At 36.2% G+C, this 16,584-nt stretch overlaps 2 protein-coding genes across 9 annotated transcripts in view; both read right to left on the bottom strand.

The window, feature by feature from the left end:
• The window catches only part of LOC116173573 (longitudinals lacking protein, isoforms A/B/D/L), a 291,506-nt gene that overhangs the window by 57,773 nt on the left and 217,149 nt on the right, over window positions 1-16,584 (bottom strand). Inside the window, exon 5 of one of the 8 annotated variants that reach the window (XM_031491153.1) lies at window positions 1,966-2,196. The exons of 5 other annotated variants lie outside the window; for them this stretch is intronic. In XM_031491153.1, the coding sequence (XP_031347013.1) occupies window positions 2,003-2,196 (194 nt within the window). In that variant the 3' untranslated portion in view covers window positions 1,966-2,002. Of the gene's footprint in view, window positions 1-1,965; window positions 2,197-3,626; window positions 3,875-5,818; window positions 6,043-16,584 lie in introns of those variants that run through there. 2 more of the 8 variants (XM_031491126.1, XM_031491137.1) reach the window with 2 other exon arrangements.
• Window positions 1-16,584, bottom strand: part of LOC116173569 — a 222,877-nt gene that overhangs the window by 101,544 nt on the left and 104,749 nt on the right. The gene's annotated exons all lie outside the window — the stretch shown is intronic.

Raw genomic sequence — 16,584 nt, 5'->3', positions numbered from 1 at the left:
TGGACGGCTCGATTGGCGCACCTCATGTCAAGACATAAACGCACTTCCCCACTTCGTTTTATGACTGGACATACTGGATTTAACCACAATGTTGGTTCGTTCACTTTTTCTATTACCTCTAACTCAAGGAGTCTTTTAATTTCATTTTCGACGTTACTCCTCAGTTGAAATGGTATACGGCGAATTGGTTGGGAAACTGGCTGAACAGTGTCGTCTATGTGTAAGCGTAATTGGAAATGTTTCAACTTACCGAGCCCTCGAAAACACTGCGGATATTGTCTTTGAAGAGACAGAGGGTCTTGATTTAATAGGGAATTAACACTAATCTGTAAAATGTCCAGGGCGGTTGACGTATTGTAACAAAGTAAGCTACGAGTAGTACCATTTCCAACTACGTAAAATGCAGCATCCACGTTTTTATCACGACGGCAAACTGGTGCAATAAACATTCCCAAAATTGTTAGCGGCGCTTTGGAACCGTATCCAAAAATTCTTTTGTCAGCAGGTTTCATATCGACACGTCCACGCAATTGTTCAAAGTCTGACATCGACAAAGTGTTTACGCACGCACCTGAATCGACAAGCATTTTAATTGACACTCCCGAGATCGACACATTTACCAAGGGCATTGAATCATGGGCGAATTCACAGAAAAAGCAGTTGTAACCGATACGTCCTCCGAACTTTCGTTTAAATTCCCGTCAGTCTCCAGCTGGGCATTCTCACTCTTTGATCTCGATGAACGGCAAACACTCGCGAAATGTCCAATTTTATGACATAAGCGGCATTCTTTATTTCTAGTGATAGTGCATTGAGCACCGGTATGCGATCTAGAACCGCAACGGTCGCATGGCGCCAGATTCGATATACGTTGCCCTTGACCTTGTCCTGTCTGTTGATTTCCACGGGTGTAATTGTTCCTGGGATTTCTACGAAATGTTGCATTTACATCAGAATGTGCAGGTGCAGCCGCATTTTCTGCGGAGTCTTTAGACCCGAGACCGGCGCCGACGGCCCCAAACGACTTAAGTTGATCTTCGCTTGTTTCGTAACTTCTTGCAATTTTAAGGGCTTCTGTCAAATTTAAATCGAATTCTTGTAGTAACCGTTTCCGAAGCGATTGGCTCTTACATTTGCTAACAATTTGAACCGTCATCAATCCATCTAAGAGGGCGTCGAACTCGCACAATTTTGCTCTTTGTCTCAGACGAGCCGCGAAAGCGTCGATGTTTTCTTCATCTTCCTGTGCCATTTGAAGAAACTGGTACCTTTCGAAGACTAAATTTTTTCTAGGTGCGAAGTGTGCATTTAGAGCTGCAATCGTTTCATCGTAGGTGTCACCGGGCTCCTCTAATCCATCGACGATATCCTGCAGAGCCTCGCCTCCGGTATGTAATAAAATTGCGCGTTTCCTGGGAGCACTTGTGACATTAAGAGCTAACAAATACTGCTCTAAACTACGTTTCCAGCGGTTCCAACGAGCGTCGACAGACGGACCGGAAGGATCGAACGTAGGTAATCCCCGCATCGATCCCATCCTCGTCGCAAATTTTGTGGTGTCTTATGAAGAAAGCGTGGGTTTCAAGGATGTGACAAAAAGCAACTCGACGCAAACAATATTATATTTCATTCAAAGTAATTAATATAATAACTAAACGAGCGACAGCACCACTCTCCGTGCCGCTCAATCACCACTGTCCTCGCGTGCGTGACGTGTCCCTTGGTTGAATTACTTCACAACTGATCAACACATGCGCCCTCAAACGATCACTACACAACAATACCCATATACAAAACAAAGCATTTCCAATGCTAAAAAATGGAAGGATATAACAAGCTTAACAAGACGAACGACGTAGAGACCGATACTGAGCGTTATACTTGATTTTAATCCGTACGATTCGTTAACCAAGCTACACCTGAACTCTAAGATGAGACAAGGACCATCATAATGGAACACAAGTGTACATTTTTACTAAGATAGCCTTTTATTTAAATTTTATTAATGCTGATGTTTCGACATAATATGAGTTTTCAATGAATATTTTCTTCTTGTTTTAAAATGACACTGACTGCACGAAAATAATGCCTCTTTCCCACAATCTAAAGCAATGTGGACCCGTAACGTTGTAGCATTCTTGTACCGTTTGTTACAGTGTTGGCATATAGGTTTATTTTCTTCCTCGTCCGCGAGTCCTAAAAAACAAACAATTAATATTAATTAATTTTTATTATTAACAAATTTAGTTCTAGTACAAGTTTTGTTATCTTAGCATGCTCCTAGTAGGTAAGAGTCGCGGATTATTTCTGTATGTTTATTAATAAGGTACTTCCGTAACTTTTTGTTTATATATAGATTCATTCATGAATTAAATATTATATTGGAAGGTTGCGATAGAGGCCAACGACTTAACATCAATCAACATAGAGACTGTTTGGGATGTGCGCATGAAAACTTAACTGCGACCAAAGGATAAAGAAAATCAAATGCAGATCTCTAGCTTCATAATGACATTTTAGTTTTGTTAACAATTTGAAGCATGAGTAGGTATGCCGATAAGCGGATATGGAACACGGAGATTAAGGGAAGAATTAAAGGTACCTAGAGACAAATTATCGTTAAATCGTTAAAACTGTTTTTAACTGTCTGGTGAAATTGGAGATCCTTCGTGGATACTAAAGCTTAAATTACTTTATTATATCATATTCCAACGTTTATTGCTTTCTATTTAATCCGACAATGGTGTTACTTTCACAACTATATGCTACTAACAAGCCTTTTAAAGTGGCGTTTACATTGAAAAAGTGGAAATTGCATGAAACAAAAATTATTTAGCTCATTCCTGTACTTTCGCCGTTATTTAGGAAATAAGTTGTTAAAAAACTCCCATATAAAATATATATCTTTCATTTTTATCAGACACTGATAATGTTATCAAATTTAACTTCATTCACAAGCTTAAACCTTTAGCAACCATCGGTTGTTAACAGAAGTTCATTTTTTTACTTCGAAACAAAGTTATTGAGGAAATCGCAAGGCAACTTTAGCACTTTTTGTAAACGCGACCTTAACGTAGGTGCGCTCTTTTCAACTTTTTAATAGGAGCAGTAAAGTGAAATGGAGTAAATCAAAAGCATTTTTAAGGTTATATAATAATTCTGATTGAGTCACAACAAGTGACCGTTCAAAATTATATTTATGGCATTTGAGAAAAGAAGTGCACATGCATGTGCTGCATTAAATTATCTTTTCGTTTTGCTTTATACGAACAGTCCTCGATTGTACAACAGAACGTTGCTTCTTTACCACACTCATATTTCTTGTGCTTCCACAAAGATGCGCGATGTCGATATCGTCTATGGCATGTCGTACAAATATGGTTGGAGGATGTTTCTAAAAAAGGCAGAACATAAAACCTATGTAAAATGAATAGAAATTAAGTGTAATATATAGTTCATTAAAAAGTAGGTAATGTGTGTGGATTACCTAAAAAGATGTTTACTTCAAGTAAACCAACTCTTCCCATTCCGATATTAAAAAACATTTTCACCTTAAGATTCCTGCAATCGATTACGTTGTAATGTCCCCGTTAAAAATAAAAGTATGTTATTTATTATATACATTTATTTGTCTATTGTTTCTACATCACATTTTTATCGGGGTGGACTGAACGTATGTGATGCAACAATGAAACTTTTTGCGTATATGCCTTATTACAAAAAATACAAAGAAAATTTTTAAATCCCCCACATTCATATTTTCGGTGTCGTATTAAGTTTGGATGGTGCTTGTATGCCTTTGGACATTTCACACACTTGTATGGTTTCCACTCTCCACTCTCATTTAGATACGATTCATTATAGCTTGCAATCTCTAAAAGTAGATTATATTAGAATACCCATGCTTAAATTCAATAAAACTATGTAAAATACAATTAGATACTTTTCCACAACAAAAATATTAAAATATATATTGCTGTGTGCAATGGCAGACGGTCACCAAGCCACCCACAAGCACCGGTCCAGCTAGCTCAATTAAGTACAGGTATGTTTGATGTATTGCTCCATTATATAAGTTTGATGCGATGAAGTAAATAATTTGACGAAATTGTAAAAAATGTTTTTTTCTTTGGGCAATCGATTTCGACTCAAATATTAAGTCATCATCTAGGCCTTCGCTGGAATAAATTTTTTGAGATGACCGAATGATGTAAAGTACGTTTACAATGTTCTTACCGTCAAATGGATTGAAATATAATCTTAGAAAGTGCGATATAGGTATGAGTTACATGACGCTACAGTATGCGCTCGCACTACGCAAGTGAGCGGAAGGAAACATGCGGCGGCGCGGTCAACGCTGCAAACGCGGCGTAGACGGCAAACGCAACCAGAGCGTCCTACCTCCAAGCACCGAACATAAAGTAAGTAAGTGTTCCCAATGATCTTGGTGCATGAATAACCATTTTGACATGTTTTGATCAAAATCCATGTCGTCGCCAAACATGTATCAAATTCATGTGTTGCTCACTGAGATGATGTTCTTAGTCTTTTTCCCAACGATCTCAGTGCAAGAATAACGATTTTGACATGTTTTGATCAAAATATTGTGGTCGTCAAAAATGCACAAAATTTATGTCTTCGGCATTGAGATAATGGTCTTAATTCTTTCCCAGCGATCTTGGTGCGTGAATATCGATTTTGATATGTTTTGATCGAAATCCATGTGGCCTCAGAAAAATAATTTAACAGCTTTAAATCACATACATGCGGTTATCAAATGTGCACGTGATATACTCTTTCAGTACCAAAATAATGCGTTTGAGAGCTTTTACAACTCCAAATTCATGTGTAAAGAATAATGTTGGGTACATTTTGCTCTAAAACTTTTGACCTAGGCCACAGAGAAGGGTTGTATTGTAACACATGTAAGAGCAATAGAGAATAATCTAGCGAAAGTCCGAACTCGATACATGACCTAGAGAATGAAATATATTGATTTTTATTATATTGAGCCCGCAGTTTTTCCTGTTCCCGATTCACTCGATAGTCCCTAATAACTTTTATTTCTGTTGAACCAGCTTCTATGAAATACCATGAAAGTGATGTCGATATCTCGCATGCAAACCTCTCGTATATTGTGTAAACTACGCCATGCGGACGTTTTATTTTGCTGCGGCACTTACAATAACGTGACGCAACCATCTTTTACTACCTTTGTCAACTTCTTTGTTAAAGTATAAGGTTTGAAACTGTACAAAGAGCCAGATTACCGATTTTTCTTTATTTTATGTTTGACAGTAGATACAACTGTTATAATAGCAAAGTTCAATCATCACATTCTACTCCCATTACGCGACATTTCGTCATGTCGTACTAGTTTGACAATGGAAACTTAAATCTTCAGTATGATTGATTTTATGAATTGTAGCCAAGTGTCGTAAGAAATTTCCTTTTTGTCGAGTTCGATACGGGCAAAAGTCACACTTGTGTTGAGGTTCCTTTCCACATTCATTTCTAATATGATTTCGAAGTGAAGCTTTCCATTTATAATTTTTACCACATGTGGTACATGGAAAAACGCCAGATGAAGATTCTAAAAATGTATGAACTAAGTAAAATTAATGAACCCAAAAACGAATGCTTACATTTACGCATACTACAAGAAACTCATTCTCATATTTGGAACTATAATTATTTTTATTTTGTTTTTGTGGATTTACATTCATACAACTAAAAATTACAGAATAGCTAATTTGAGGTGTCAAATCAATGAAAGTTCGAGTTTTATAATTAGTACTGAAGAGTAAATAATTAAAAATAGCAGGTATGTAGGTTAGGGAAAAAATTGCTGATGAAGGTTTTTATGGCACCTCTTGATGTGTTGTTGTAAATTTCCTTTCTGATATGTCTTATAAGTGCACACGTAACATTTGAATCTAGGTTCCTGACCGCATTCATATTTCTTATGATTGTGCAACGACGAATAGTATTTATATGGGCGCCCACATCTGTCGCACGGGAAAAGCGAATTTAAACCCTTACCTGGAAGACAAAAATCAGTGTAAAATCAAGTATCACAAAGGTTTAAAAAGTAAGTACACTTATAATCAATGCTTACAACGTAAAAGTAAATTACTTTATAGTATTTAAGGGTATAGAAAGTTTACAATTCAGTTTAATATGTCTATTTAAAGTTGATTTTTGGTAAAAACTTTTTCCGCAAGAACAACATTTAAACTGAGGGTTTTGTTCGCACTGATATCTAAGATGAAATTTCAAACTAGACGCCCTACGGTAGCTTCTTCCACATTTCGTACAAACACATAAGCCTAAAAAGATAAATATCAGTACATGCTAAAATCAATAGCTTCTCAAAAATTAAATTAGGAAGAATAATAGTAACATGCTTCATAGTCCATTAAACTAAGAAATATCAAAACACTCTTCTCTATTACATTCCTGAACTACGTACGGTATCTTAATCAACGCCATGTTCGGGATAAAGATCAAATTTACCAACCTTGTAAATTATTCGTAACAAATTGGTAGCCTTAGCACAAGGATTGTTTTGTAATGCCTACGCGAATGTGATGAATAAGAATGATTGTTAGTATTACTATTGGTTAATAAACATTGCAGAAATATTAAGTATTACTTTTCCGCACCCATACATGGGTAGGTAAAGTATTGCTTTCGTCACAGAAAAAATCCGTTGTGCTGTTGTTCGGGTTGTTAGCACGATAACTTAAAATTTAATGAGAAAGGTTGCGTAATTCTTTTCAGGCGTATTGCTTGCTGCTTGGAGACAACACACAACACCTATTAATTTTCACACCGGTAGATCATCTCCTTGTGCGCACGCGCAGACGTAACTTTCTTATTTCTCGATCTTGCGGAAATTTTAACAGTAGCACCTTTTAATAAAATTGATCGTTATATTAAACATGTGAAAAGCTGCGTGCGCTGATGCGCACATATAACTATTATTTGTGGATTGTTCTTTCGAAAATTTTAACAGGACCACTTTTTATTAAAAGCAAATGGATCGATCATATATTAACACGTGAATAGCTGCGTGCGCGCATATGCAGAAGTAAAAATCTTATTCGTGGATTAGATACTTCACACAATAAACAGCGCAGCAATGCGAGACAAATAAATATAATAAAAGGAAGGTACTGGATGTCAACAAAATGCTTCAATGCGGAATAGTTAAGTTTTGGATAAACTCATTTTTTTAATTGCAATGTTCTCAAAGCAGCTGTGAATTGAATGACCATTAACATATGAATTCCTATCAATATAAACTAAGTTACTTAATTGAAAAACTTTGAAATTTTAATTACTCTAGTTTGAAAAATTATCTTGTTGTTGTCCAATTTTACCAATTATTATTATTCAAGTATTCATGAGCATGACCTTAGACCATACTATTTCGTTCTACAATATTCAATGCTGGATGTTTGCCGTTCACATTGCATAATTCTGTATGGTAAGATATTCTAAATTATGCTATAAACTGTTACCTCTAAGCAAAAATTTTTCCTTTTATTATAATAAAATCTGGCAACACTCAACTGAGTGTAGGGTACATGCGGCGACCAAATAAATCCTATACGTAAAAAATGTAAAAATTGTGTTTTTTTCTTTTAATATTGAATTCGATACATATCCTTTCCTCAAGTTTGCTCTACAGAGTTCCGTGATGATGTATGCTGTGCTTTTTCAAGTTGTAACGAGTACGGAATCTAAAATCACAATATAAACAAGGAAATCGTGGTTCCTTCCCACAATCAAATCTTTGATGCTGACTTAAATTTCTTTGGTGCTTGTATTTTCGTCCACAGTCGCATTGGTATCTTCTATTGCCTAAAATTGACTAATCAGTAATTTTGTACCATTTTATTTAAATATAATTTTTTCAACCATCCGCATAATGCTCTTACTCTTAAGTCAGTCTATAGTTCACTTTGTTATTTTGTTAATGTTACTCAATACGTTTGTTATCTTGACGTGTACCAATAGTTTTGTAACTATTTTGTAAAAGGATATGGTTGAATAGCATGTTGCCCACCCAACATAGGAAATAAAGTTGGATTTTTAAAGTACGGTTTTTCATGTTTATCCCTTAGACTACTTACAATGATAAATACAGTATATTATTTACGGTTCATGAGCGAATATCAGTGGATTTTGTGAAAACCTAGACTGATTGGGAATTGGTTAACGTTGATGTTTCATAATGATATGGGTTTTGAGGCTGCTTTTTTGACGAAACTTCCGATCACATTTAATGCATCTAAATTTTGGTTCTCTAGCACATTCATTCTTAATGTGAAATCTTATTTTCCCCTTATATTTATAGGATGATCCACAACTACAACATACAAATCGTCCATTTGTGTCCACAACAAAATTATCTGCAACAAAACAAAAGAAGCATTAATAAAGATCAAATAGGGTAACACTCATTAGATACCCACACCACATATCTTATCTATATCCAAACTAGATACAGTGCCAAGTACACCTACATGTCAGGTCTCCTAGTGTTCACTGATGTGTGAGTGAAAAAGGAAGCGGTTTTGAACAATCCAAATAGTCGTATGTGTTATGAGCTACAATTATGTGGTAATATAAAAATGACAATACAGATCCGTTTTTATTACTGCTATAACAACTTTTTCTTTACGGTGGTCAGTTTGATTTTCAAATTGGACATATCCCAATCATAATCAAAATATTTTGGGGTATAATATAAGCAATCTTAAGTCCTCCATCTTAGGGTCAATAAAAAAAATCTCAACAGGACGATTCCTTTTTGGTCTTGTGTCAGTGTAACAAGAGCGGTTGTTTCATTTGAATTTTTTCTGTTTGTTTCGTGTAAGAATGCGAACTTTCTAAACTAGTAGATGTAAATGCTAGTTCCTTTTGTAAATTACTATGTGTGTGTGCCGGCCGATATAAACAACTACCGAAAAATAACGCCGAGTTCAACGATTTCCCGGAAACTACTACCGAAGTTAAATCAAAGCTCTCTCGTTGGATCGACAAGGCATTTTTTAAAATCATCCCGTCGCTACATCATTGCACGATGAGTGTAGTGTATCGTGCATCATTGTAAGAATCAACGCCAGTGAATTTATACATCATTATGATAGCTACCCAAGGATATTTGTAACCAGATTAGTTTCTAAACAATTTGTTATAAAACTTTGAGCGATAACTTTATCGTCTTTGTAATAAAAAATCAATTTGGACTATCATAAATTAATTCAAGAACCAGATTATAAAGGTGTCGTGAAACTGATGTAAATTTCTATTTATGTAATCTGTATTATCTGCAAAAGTAATTTCGCTTGAAATTGTCACATTATCAATAGTTAATAAAGAATGGCTATTTCTTTGACTTTTAGAATTAATTAACTATGTTTCTATTAGGTAGCGTTTTCTAGGTAAAACTATTCATATAAAACTTATTGTAATCCCAGAAATGCATTTGTAAGTGTCCATTAATGTCTGTGGGTTTACATATTTTATTTCAATATATCACAAGTCAACAGTTATCAGTAATTGTTATTGAATTGGGAATTGAAGCAATTTTCTCAGATGTGGAAGGTCACAAATCACAATAAACCACCAAATAACATCGGTAAACGAATGTATTCAATTCAGCTGAGCTAGACCGGTGTCATTTTAAGTTAATATTTTCCTACACACGTAAGTGGTACGAGAAAAATAAAATAGCCCCCCCCGACAACGAGTATTTAAACATAAATTTTATGTATACATTGTGAATCAAATAAACCCATAAAGAGCGTTTAAAAAAGCGGCAGAGCACCTCGGTGTGATCTCATGGAGTCATTGGATTTGACCCATTTTCAATTGGCTTGTTACATGTGGTATATATGTTAACTGTGCAAAGTTTTAACTGAATAGCGTGTTTACTCTTTGCCACAGGCAGAGAGGCGGGACCCTACGGGGTCATTGGATTTAACCCATTTTCAATAGGCTTATTACTTGTAGCATGTGGGTCGACTGTGCAAAGATTGAACCAAATTGGTCCAAGCGTTTGACAGTGATCGTGTTCACGGACAGACGGACACCATCGACTCCCCTATACGGCTTGCATCGCTTTGCTCTGCCGCTTAATAATCGTGAGGGAGGTTCGTTAGGCCAATCAGAGCAGGTATTAGTGTAATTGGCTCGTATTTGTATGTTATTCTTCATTTCGCTGATTATGCTGTTGAAACGTGTTCGATCTTTTAATATACCCTTGAGGTTCATTGGTGCTTTTGTTTTACTGTTTGTAATTAAAAAAAAACGTTAGTGGCCCTATATGTTTATTCTAGAAAGAGAAAACAACCGCCAACTACTACCAGAACAAATTGAACGATTAGTAACATAATAATTTAGTAAATTTATGGGTGGTTATTTACCTATACATACGAGTATGGTAACAAGTGAGATGTTTACTGCCGAAGCGTAGCAGGAATTTCGATACGAGTATCGTAAACTGATTTAACATAGCTACAAATAACGTAATAGTACTTTGCGTACCAAGGCGGGAAAGTGGTTGTTTTCCGGGGCAAAGGAAGCCACTTCCTGAGGCCCGGAAAACAATTTTCGTGCCGTGGCGCACACAATATTTTTTATCCTACACACTTACACTTAAAATTATGCCCGTACTTATGCTTAGATCCTAATATTCCATAAATATAGCCTACACCCACTATAAATATGTTACACAATATGTGAGAGAGAGATAGGCAACCGATACCGATCATATGAGAACTGATATGACATTCCAGGCATCTCACTGGCGTGTGGCGTATTAATATATTATTTCCTTAGAAAGTAACGGGATTTACGGGGTTGTAATTAATACCGGGCGCATTTGAAATTATTACTGGTCGTGTGTATTAACAAATGTGTTTTAAAATGGAATAAAGGCATGCGTATGCAAAATCTGAGACCAATTGGTTGTCGTATGAAAAAGTTAAGCACGTTTTACTTTCAAAAACAGCATCTCAGGAAATAATTCGTGGGAGGGGGCCCTTTTAGACAGCGAAATTAGATGGCCGTCTGGCACACCTTCAAGGTATAGGCTACCTACTGCAAAAAATTCCAGGACTCTAGGACCATTCCCCTAGAAGTAGTTCGAAACGGCAGAATGGGTCCGGACGGACGGACGAACAAAATGCAAAAATATCACATTTTTTTTAATTCTTAAAAAATGCACTAAAAAAATGAAGGTATATTTTATAGAAGCACTGGAAGCGCCAAAAATCAATTACCAACAGGAGGAGGAGATATTGAAACTTTGGGCAATAGAATCCACGGAAAATTAAGAAGTGAAATTAAGCAAAACAAAAGTACCGGTCACGGTCTTCTCACGACAGAAATGCTCAATGGAAAAGTTTGCAATTTAACTGTTTCGTGGCCTTCTGACGCTTTTAGCTTTCGCACTTTGTCCGTCTGCAACACGACTATTCCTCCAGTTTGAGCTTTTTTTTCTTATACGGTGTACAGCCCCGAGACCAGAACAACAAAAGATTTTTTGGATTACTCACTTCCTTTCCGAGTTATTACTGATTCTGTGCGGGGGAAATGCGCTTGTGTCGGTCGCGAGTGACCACGTCTATACTAGTTAATGCTTCGTCTAACTGCCTAGGAATTGTCCCCGTCACTATTATACTAATCCATTAACAACTATATGCATGCTGTAACTGCAGATAGGTGTTGACTGTTTTTATTGCAAATTGTTTTAACACAAATTAGATGTACATTTAAGGAACAACTTACGATATGACACATTTAATGCTTGTGAATTGTGTGTGTACGCAAGCTGTTTTTCCTCTTAAACTTTCGATTGCATATTTTGCATTCGTATTTTGGTTCATCGCCACACTCATGTCTGATGTGCTCTAAAACCGTTTTTTTGTTCTTATATGAAGTTCCACAAGTACAGCATAAAAATCTACCATTGGACTCCACTCTAAATGATCCACCTGAAATGCATCATATCAAGACAAGCTCATCAAAAATCGGTAAGAGTAACATCGAGCCGCTTCGATACCATGTTTCTATCCACAAACGTACGTACCTGCCTACCTGATTTTTTTTGCGCATTTGCCAACTCATGTTGGAAGGCGCCGCTTTATGGCCACTTTCTCCGTCCGTCCGTCCAGCGCCTTAACTGCTTCTACAGGTTTCAAGATATTTAGTTCATTCTTTTTGCATTCGGTAGCTAATAGCTCTGGCACCTCAACCAAGAAAAATCTTGACGATTAATGTGCGCATGCACAGTCTGCGCAATGTCAACTTTATTATTTATAGGTATTTTTTGAAATTTTAACCACAAATGTTTCTAGTAAAGACAAGCATATTGCAAATTGTAAAAATCAGACATGCGCACAGCGCAATGTCAACTTGCTTATTTATAGATATTTTTTTGAAATATTAATCAAAGATTCTTCTAGTAAAGGCAAACATATCGCGTATTTTAGAATTTTAGACATCAGGTGTGTATATGCCCAGACTGCGCACTGCCAAGTTTCTTGTTTATAAGAATATTTATGCCATAAATTATTTTCCTTAGTACACATAACTAAATAGTCCGTATATGACCTTTAAGGAAGTACTGATTAATTCATGAAAAATGCGCTAACGTTGCTCGTCTTTAGGCGAAAACCTTTGTTTCATTTTTTAATAGCGCTTAACCACTAAACGTGGACATGAAATGCGAGTATAACAAAGGATTTTCTTGTTATTAAATTTATTTATATTATTACATAGTTCCTTAACTAAAATACAATAATTTGTGGTTATAATTTGTTTCATCGTAGGACTGATCTTCTGAGTTTAAGAATTTTTTAAAGAATACTTAAAATTAAATCACAAACAAGATTAAGAGACTTGAGTTTAGATGATCTAACATTTGTGTATCTTAAGTAAATGAGATTTTATACTTGCTTTTCGTTTTGCCTTATAACGACACTGTTGAATTGGGCATATGAAAGACGGTTCCTTTCCACATTCAAATGTTTGATGATTATACAGCGATGCAGCATGTTTGTACCTTCTGTCACACTTTGTACAAATGTATTTGCCTAAAATTACATTTTCATTAGACTTATTCGAATGGACAGACGGTAATAAAGTTAATCTAACGATTGTGACCTGAATTGAGGATTTTACATCTCACCTAAATAGCCTGTTGCTATTTTTTAAACCGAAAGAATTTCTACAGGATACAAGTGTCTGTAAGGTAAATAAATACTACCTCCTTAGATAGATACTTTGAATATAATATTTATAGCCGAATCGGACTTCTTCACAATGGTGAAAGTTTGAAAATGACTATTACATCATTCCCTGTAGTACACGGGCAAAAATAAGCTTAAACCAGAAGTTTTTAACAATAAATTGACATTTTAAATTTCTACTTTATCGGCATAGAGGACTTGATTTTTTCAATAGAATTATAATGTCGCAAAAATCTCGCGAAAAGGATTTGAATTTATATAAATTCGATTTAACTAATCCGTGCAAAAAATAGAATACATGTTACGTACGTGAACAGTATTTGCTTGATTCACACGAGATGCGTCGCTCGTGCGCGTTGCGCACTCGCGCCGCCAAACTTCGCGCTCATCTTCAAAATAACTGTTCCCGCACTAATAATGTAAATAACTATTTTCTACAACTGTCAAAAAAAACCTGTCATTTTCTGACGAATTTCGAAGCGCGAAGTACTAGATTTTTAAACGGTTAATTAATAAGTCGCTTACCCTTGACAACGTGCGCGAAATCGTCAACAGTGAAAACAAGTATTTCGCGCACGTGACAAAGTTGAACTTAAACAGCAAATTTAATTAACAATCGGTTCAGTTATAGAAAAAATATTGTATATAACGCTAGCGCGAAGTTATTTCGCGCATTTGACTGATATTTTAACTCGGCTTCGCCTCGTCAAAATACCTTCAGTCTCAATGCGCGCAATTGAACTTCGCGCTCTTGTTATATAAATAACTATTTATAGTGTCTCCTTGCTTCAAAACATTATTTTCCGTAGCCAAATGAGTCCAGAAACTTATCATTTCCCGAACGCAGATACCTACACTCTGTCGAACCTTAGTGAAGTGTGGTCCATTATGCCATATATTGCATGATATGTGCAACACAACACTTACTCAGCTACTAGATAGGTATTAACGAGTTCCACCGTGTGATTTAGGGTTTGGTAAATTACTATTTACATTGAAAGCTAAACTTCGCTTCCTTTTGACAGTTCTCCGGGATGCATTTAAGCATACCGTACAGTCGCTGGACGATCGGGCCAAATGATGGAATTTTTCGTCCACTCAAGGACGGGCGGCGACAGCAATCCGAATGAGACCGATATACTCGTAAGAGCTGCCTGCAATCGGGCAATAATCTGGTGTTCGTTTTAGCAGTGTAAATTATGTTAAATTGTATTATTGTTTTGTCCAGATAAAAAAATAACATGAGCCGTTTTTTGCTTCAAATAAGTAATGATATATTACCAGACGCTTTTAAAAATAAAATCGTTACATTTGGCTCTCGGCACTGATGATAACAAAATTGTAATTCGAACCAATATAAAGACATTTGGTGAAATTAACTAATGGATTAATGAGTTCGCCTTCTGGTAGGCCATCTACTGGAGAAAATGTTACAAGAAAACGTTCTAGGAATTTTCAGTTGAACGTCAACCTTAAGAGACCCAATGCATACACACCTGCATAAATATTAAAGGAAATTTTAAAAAATGAATTTCCTTCCACGTTGCCATGACGCTACATGTTAAAACATAAACAGTGTCCTCCATAAATAACGCGCGCGCTTAACCATTAATGCAATAATTCATAAGCACTCGTGGTATTACCCCCAAATATTAGTTATTCTTTTACTCCCTCTGGTAATAGATCGGTAAAAAACGCAATATACTAGAACACCATGGAGCAGACAACATCAAAACATCCGTACCATATGTGCAATTCAACTCGCTTGACCATGGCATATAGACGGAAAAAAAGTGCACCGCATTTCAGTCAAGTTTGGCAAAGTGTACCTGTGTTCGGTTTCGGCCAATCAGAATTGCAGAAATAGTTCCACTGACCGAGACGTGGTGCATTGTGCTTCGGCCTAGGCCGGCAAAAATATCGCTAAAAATTGGTTGATGGAAGCGATTTATTCGCAATGACATTTCTGAATTTAAATTAAATTGTTAGAATGCCCAATAAATATTTCACTGTCGGCATATTTTTTGTGCAAATTCCCTTTTAAGAACATTATGATTTAGTAACATAGTATTATAATAACCAGTGATGCGTAAGTACCTACCCTGATCAAGAAATGCAAGTTTTACTTACAGGTTCTCGTTTAGTGCGGTTATGGCACTCGGTACCTGGTAACCGATGGTAAACTTGGTGTTTATGACAAGAAAGAGATAGCTAAATGAAGGTATGAGAAATTGAAGTTTTTCTACTTCTACTACTGCAAATAGGAATGCCAAAAAATGGTTTCCGATGTAAAGTAATGAAGACAAAAAACACAACAGTAAAGCCTGCACTAAAGGGATGAACACTATACAATTTGTAATTATTATTATTTCTGTCATTGTTAACACCAAAGTGTATATGTTACCGGCAAACTGCGAAATCCGGCATCCCTAGGCATTTTGCGAAATGACTAATGCAAAGTGAGAAATGGAGCTCGAGTTCGTACTTTGCCTGCTCTTCTTTAGGGATTTCGCAAAATGCCTAAACATTCGGGCAAAGTGAGAATGCTCTGCCATTTTCCACAGATTGCGGGTACAGCGGTGTCAAACCTAAACCTGTTGCGTTAGTACACCTTCCCCCCTTCGATATATTCTCCACGCATGGCTTTTTGGAAACCAAACATTGTTTACAAATATACTAACATATTTTTCTTGGCCATTTTAAACCAGCAAACATACTAAGTGCAAAATTATATTCTCTTTAAGTATTAATTCTATTTCTTTTACCACGCACCGGTTAGCCGTAGAAGGAGTACAGATTGTAATTGCATTCAAATACCCAATACGTTAGTGTAATTAGAATATTTTTTCAACCATAATAATGTTCGATCGAGAAGAAATTCGTATGTACTTAGATAAAATCGCCATCGTCGTACAATCAAATGGCAACGTTGTACGCACAATCTGTGGGAAATGACGAAGCCTTTGCACTTTGCCTGCATGTATGGGCATTTCGCGAAATCCCTAAAAGAGGCAGGCAACGTGCGAACTTGAGCTCCATTTCTCACTTTGCCTGCTGCATTGGTCATTTCGCGAAATGCCTAGGGATTTTGCAAAATGCCGGATTTCACATTTTGCCGGTAACATATACATAGTGTTTCATAAATTGTATATTTACAAACAAGTATTATTTCTTTGAAGATTACATTTTCCGAAGAGGAGGTGCAGGTACCTACGCTATGAAAACAGGCAGTACATAATAGTATTAAAAGACACAGCATGGAACAGACTGTAAATTACACGGACCCTTCGATCATTTAAACCTGGACTGCTCGTGC

Source organism: Photinus pyralis, unplaced genomic scaffold (assembly GCF_008802855.1).
Source record: "Photinus pyralis isolate 1611_PpyrPB1 unplaced genomic scaffold, Ppyr1.3 Ppyr1.4_LG6, whole genome shotgun sequence".
NCBI classification, from domain to species: domain Eukaryota; kingdom Metazoa; phylum Arthropoda; class Insecta; order Coleoptera; family Lampyridae; genus Photinus; species Photinus pyralis.
The sequence above is the reverse complement of the archived record's forward strand: the minus strand, read 5'-3'. Positions and strand labels throughout refer to the sequence as shown.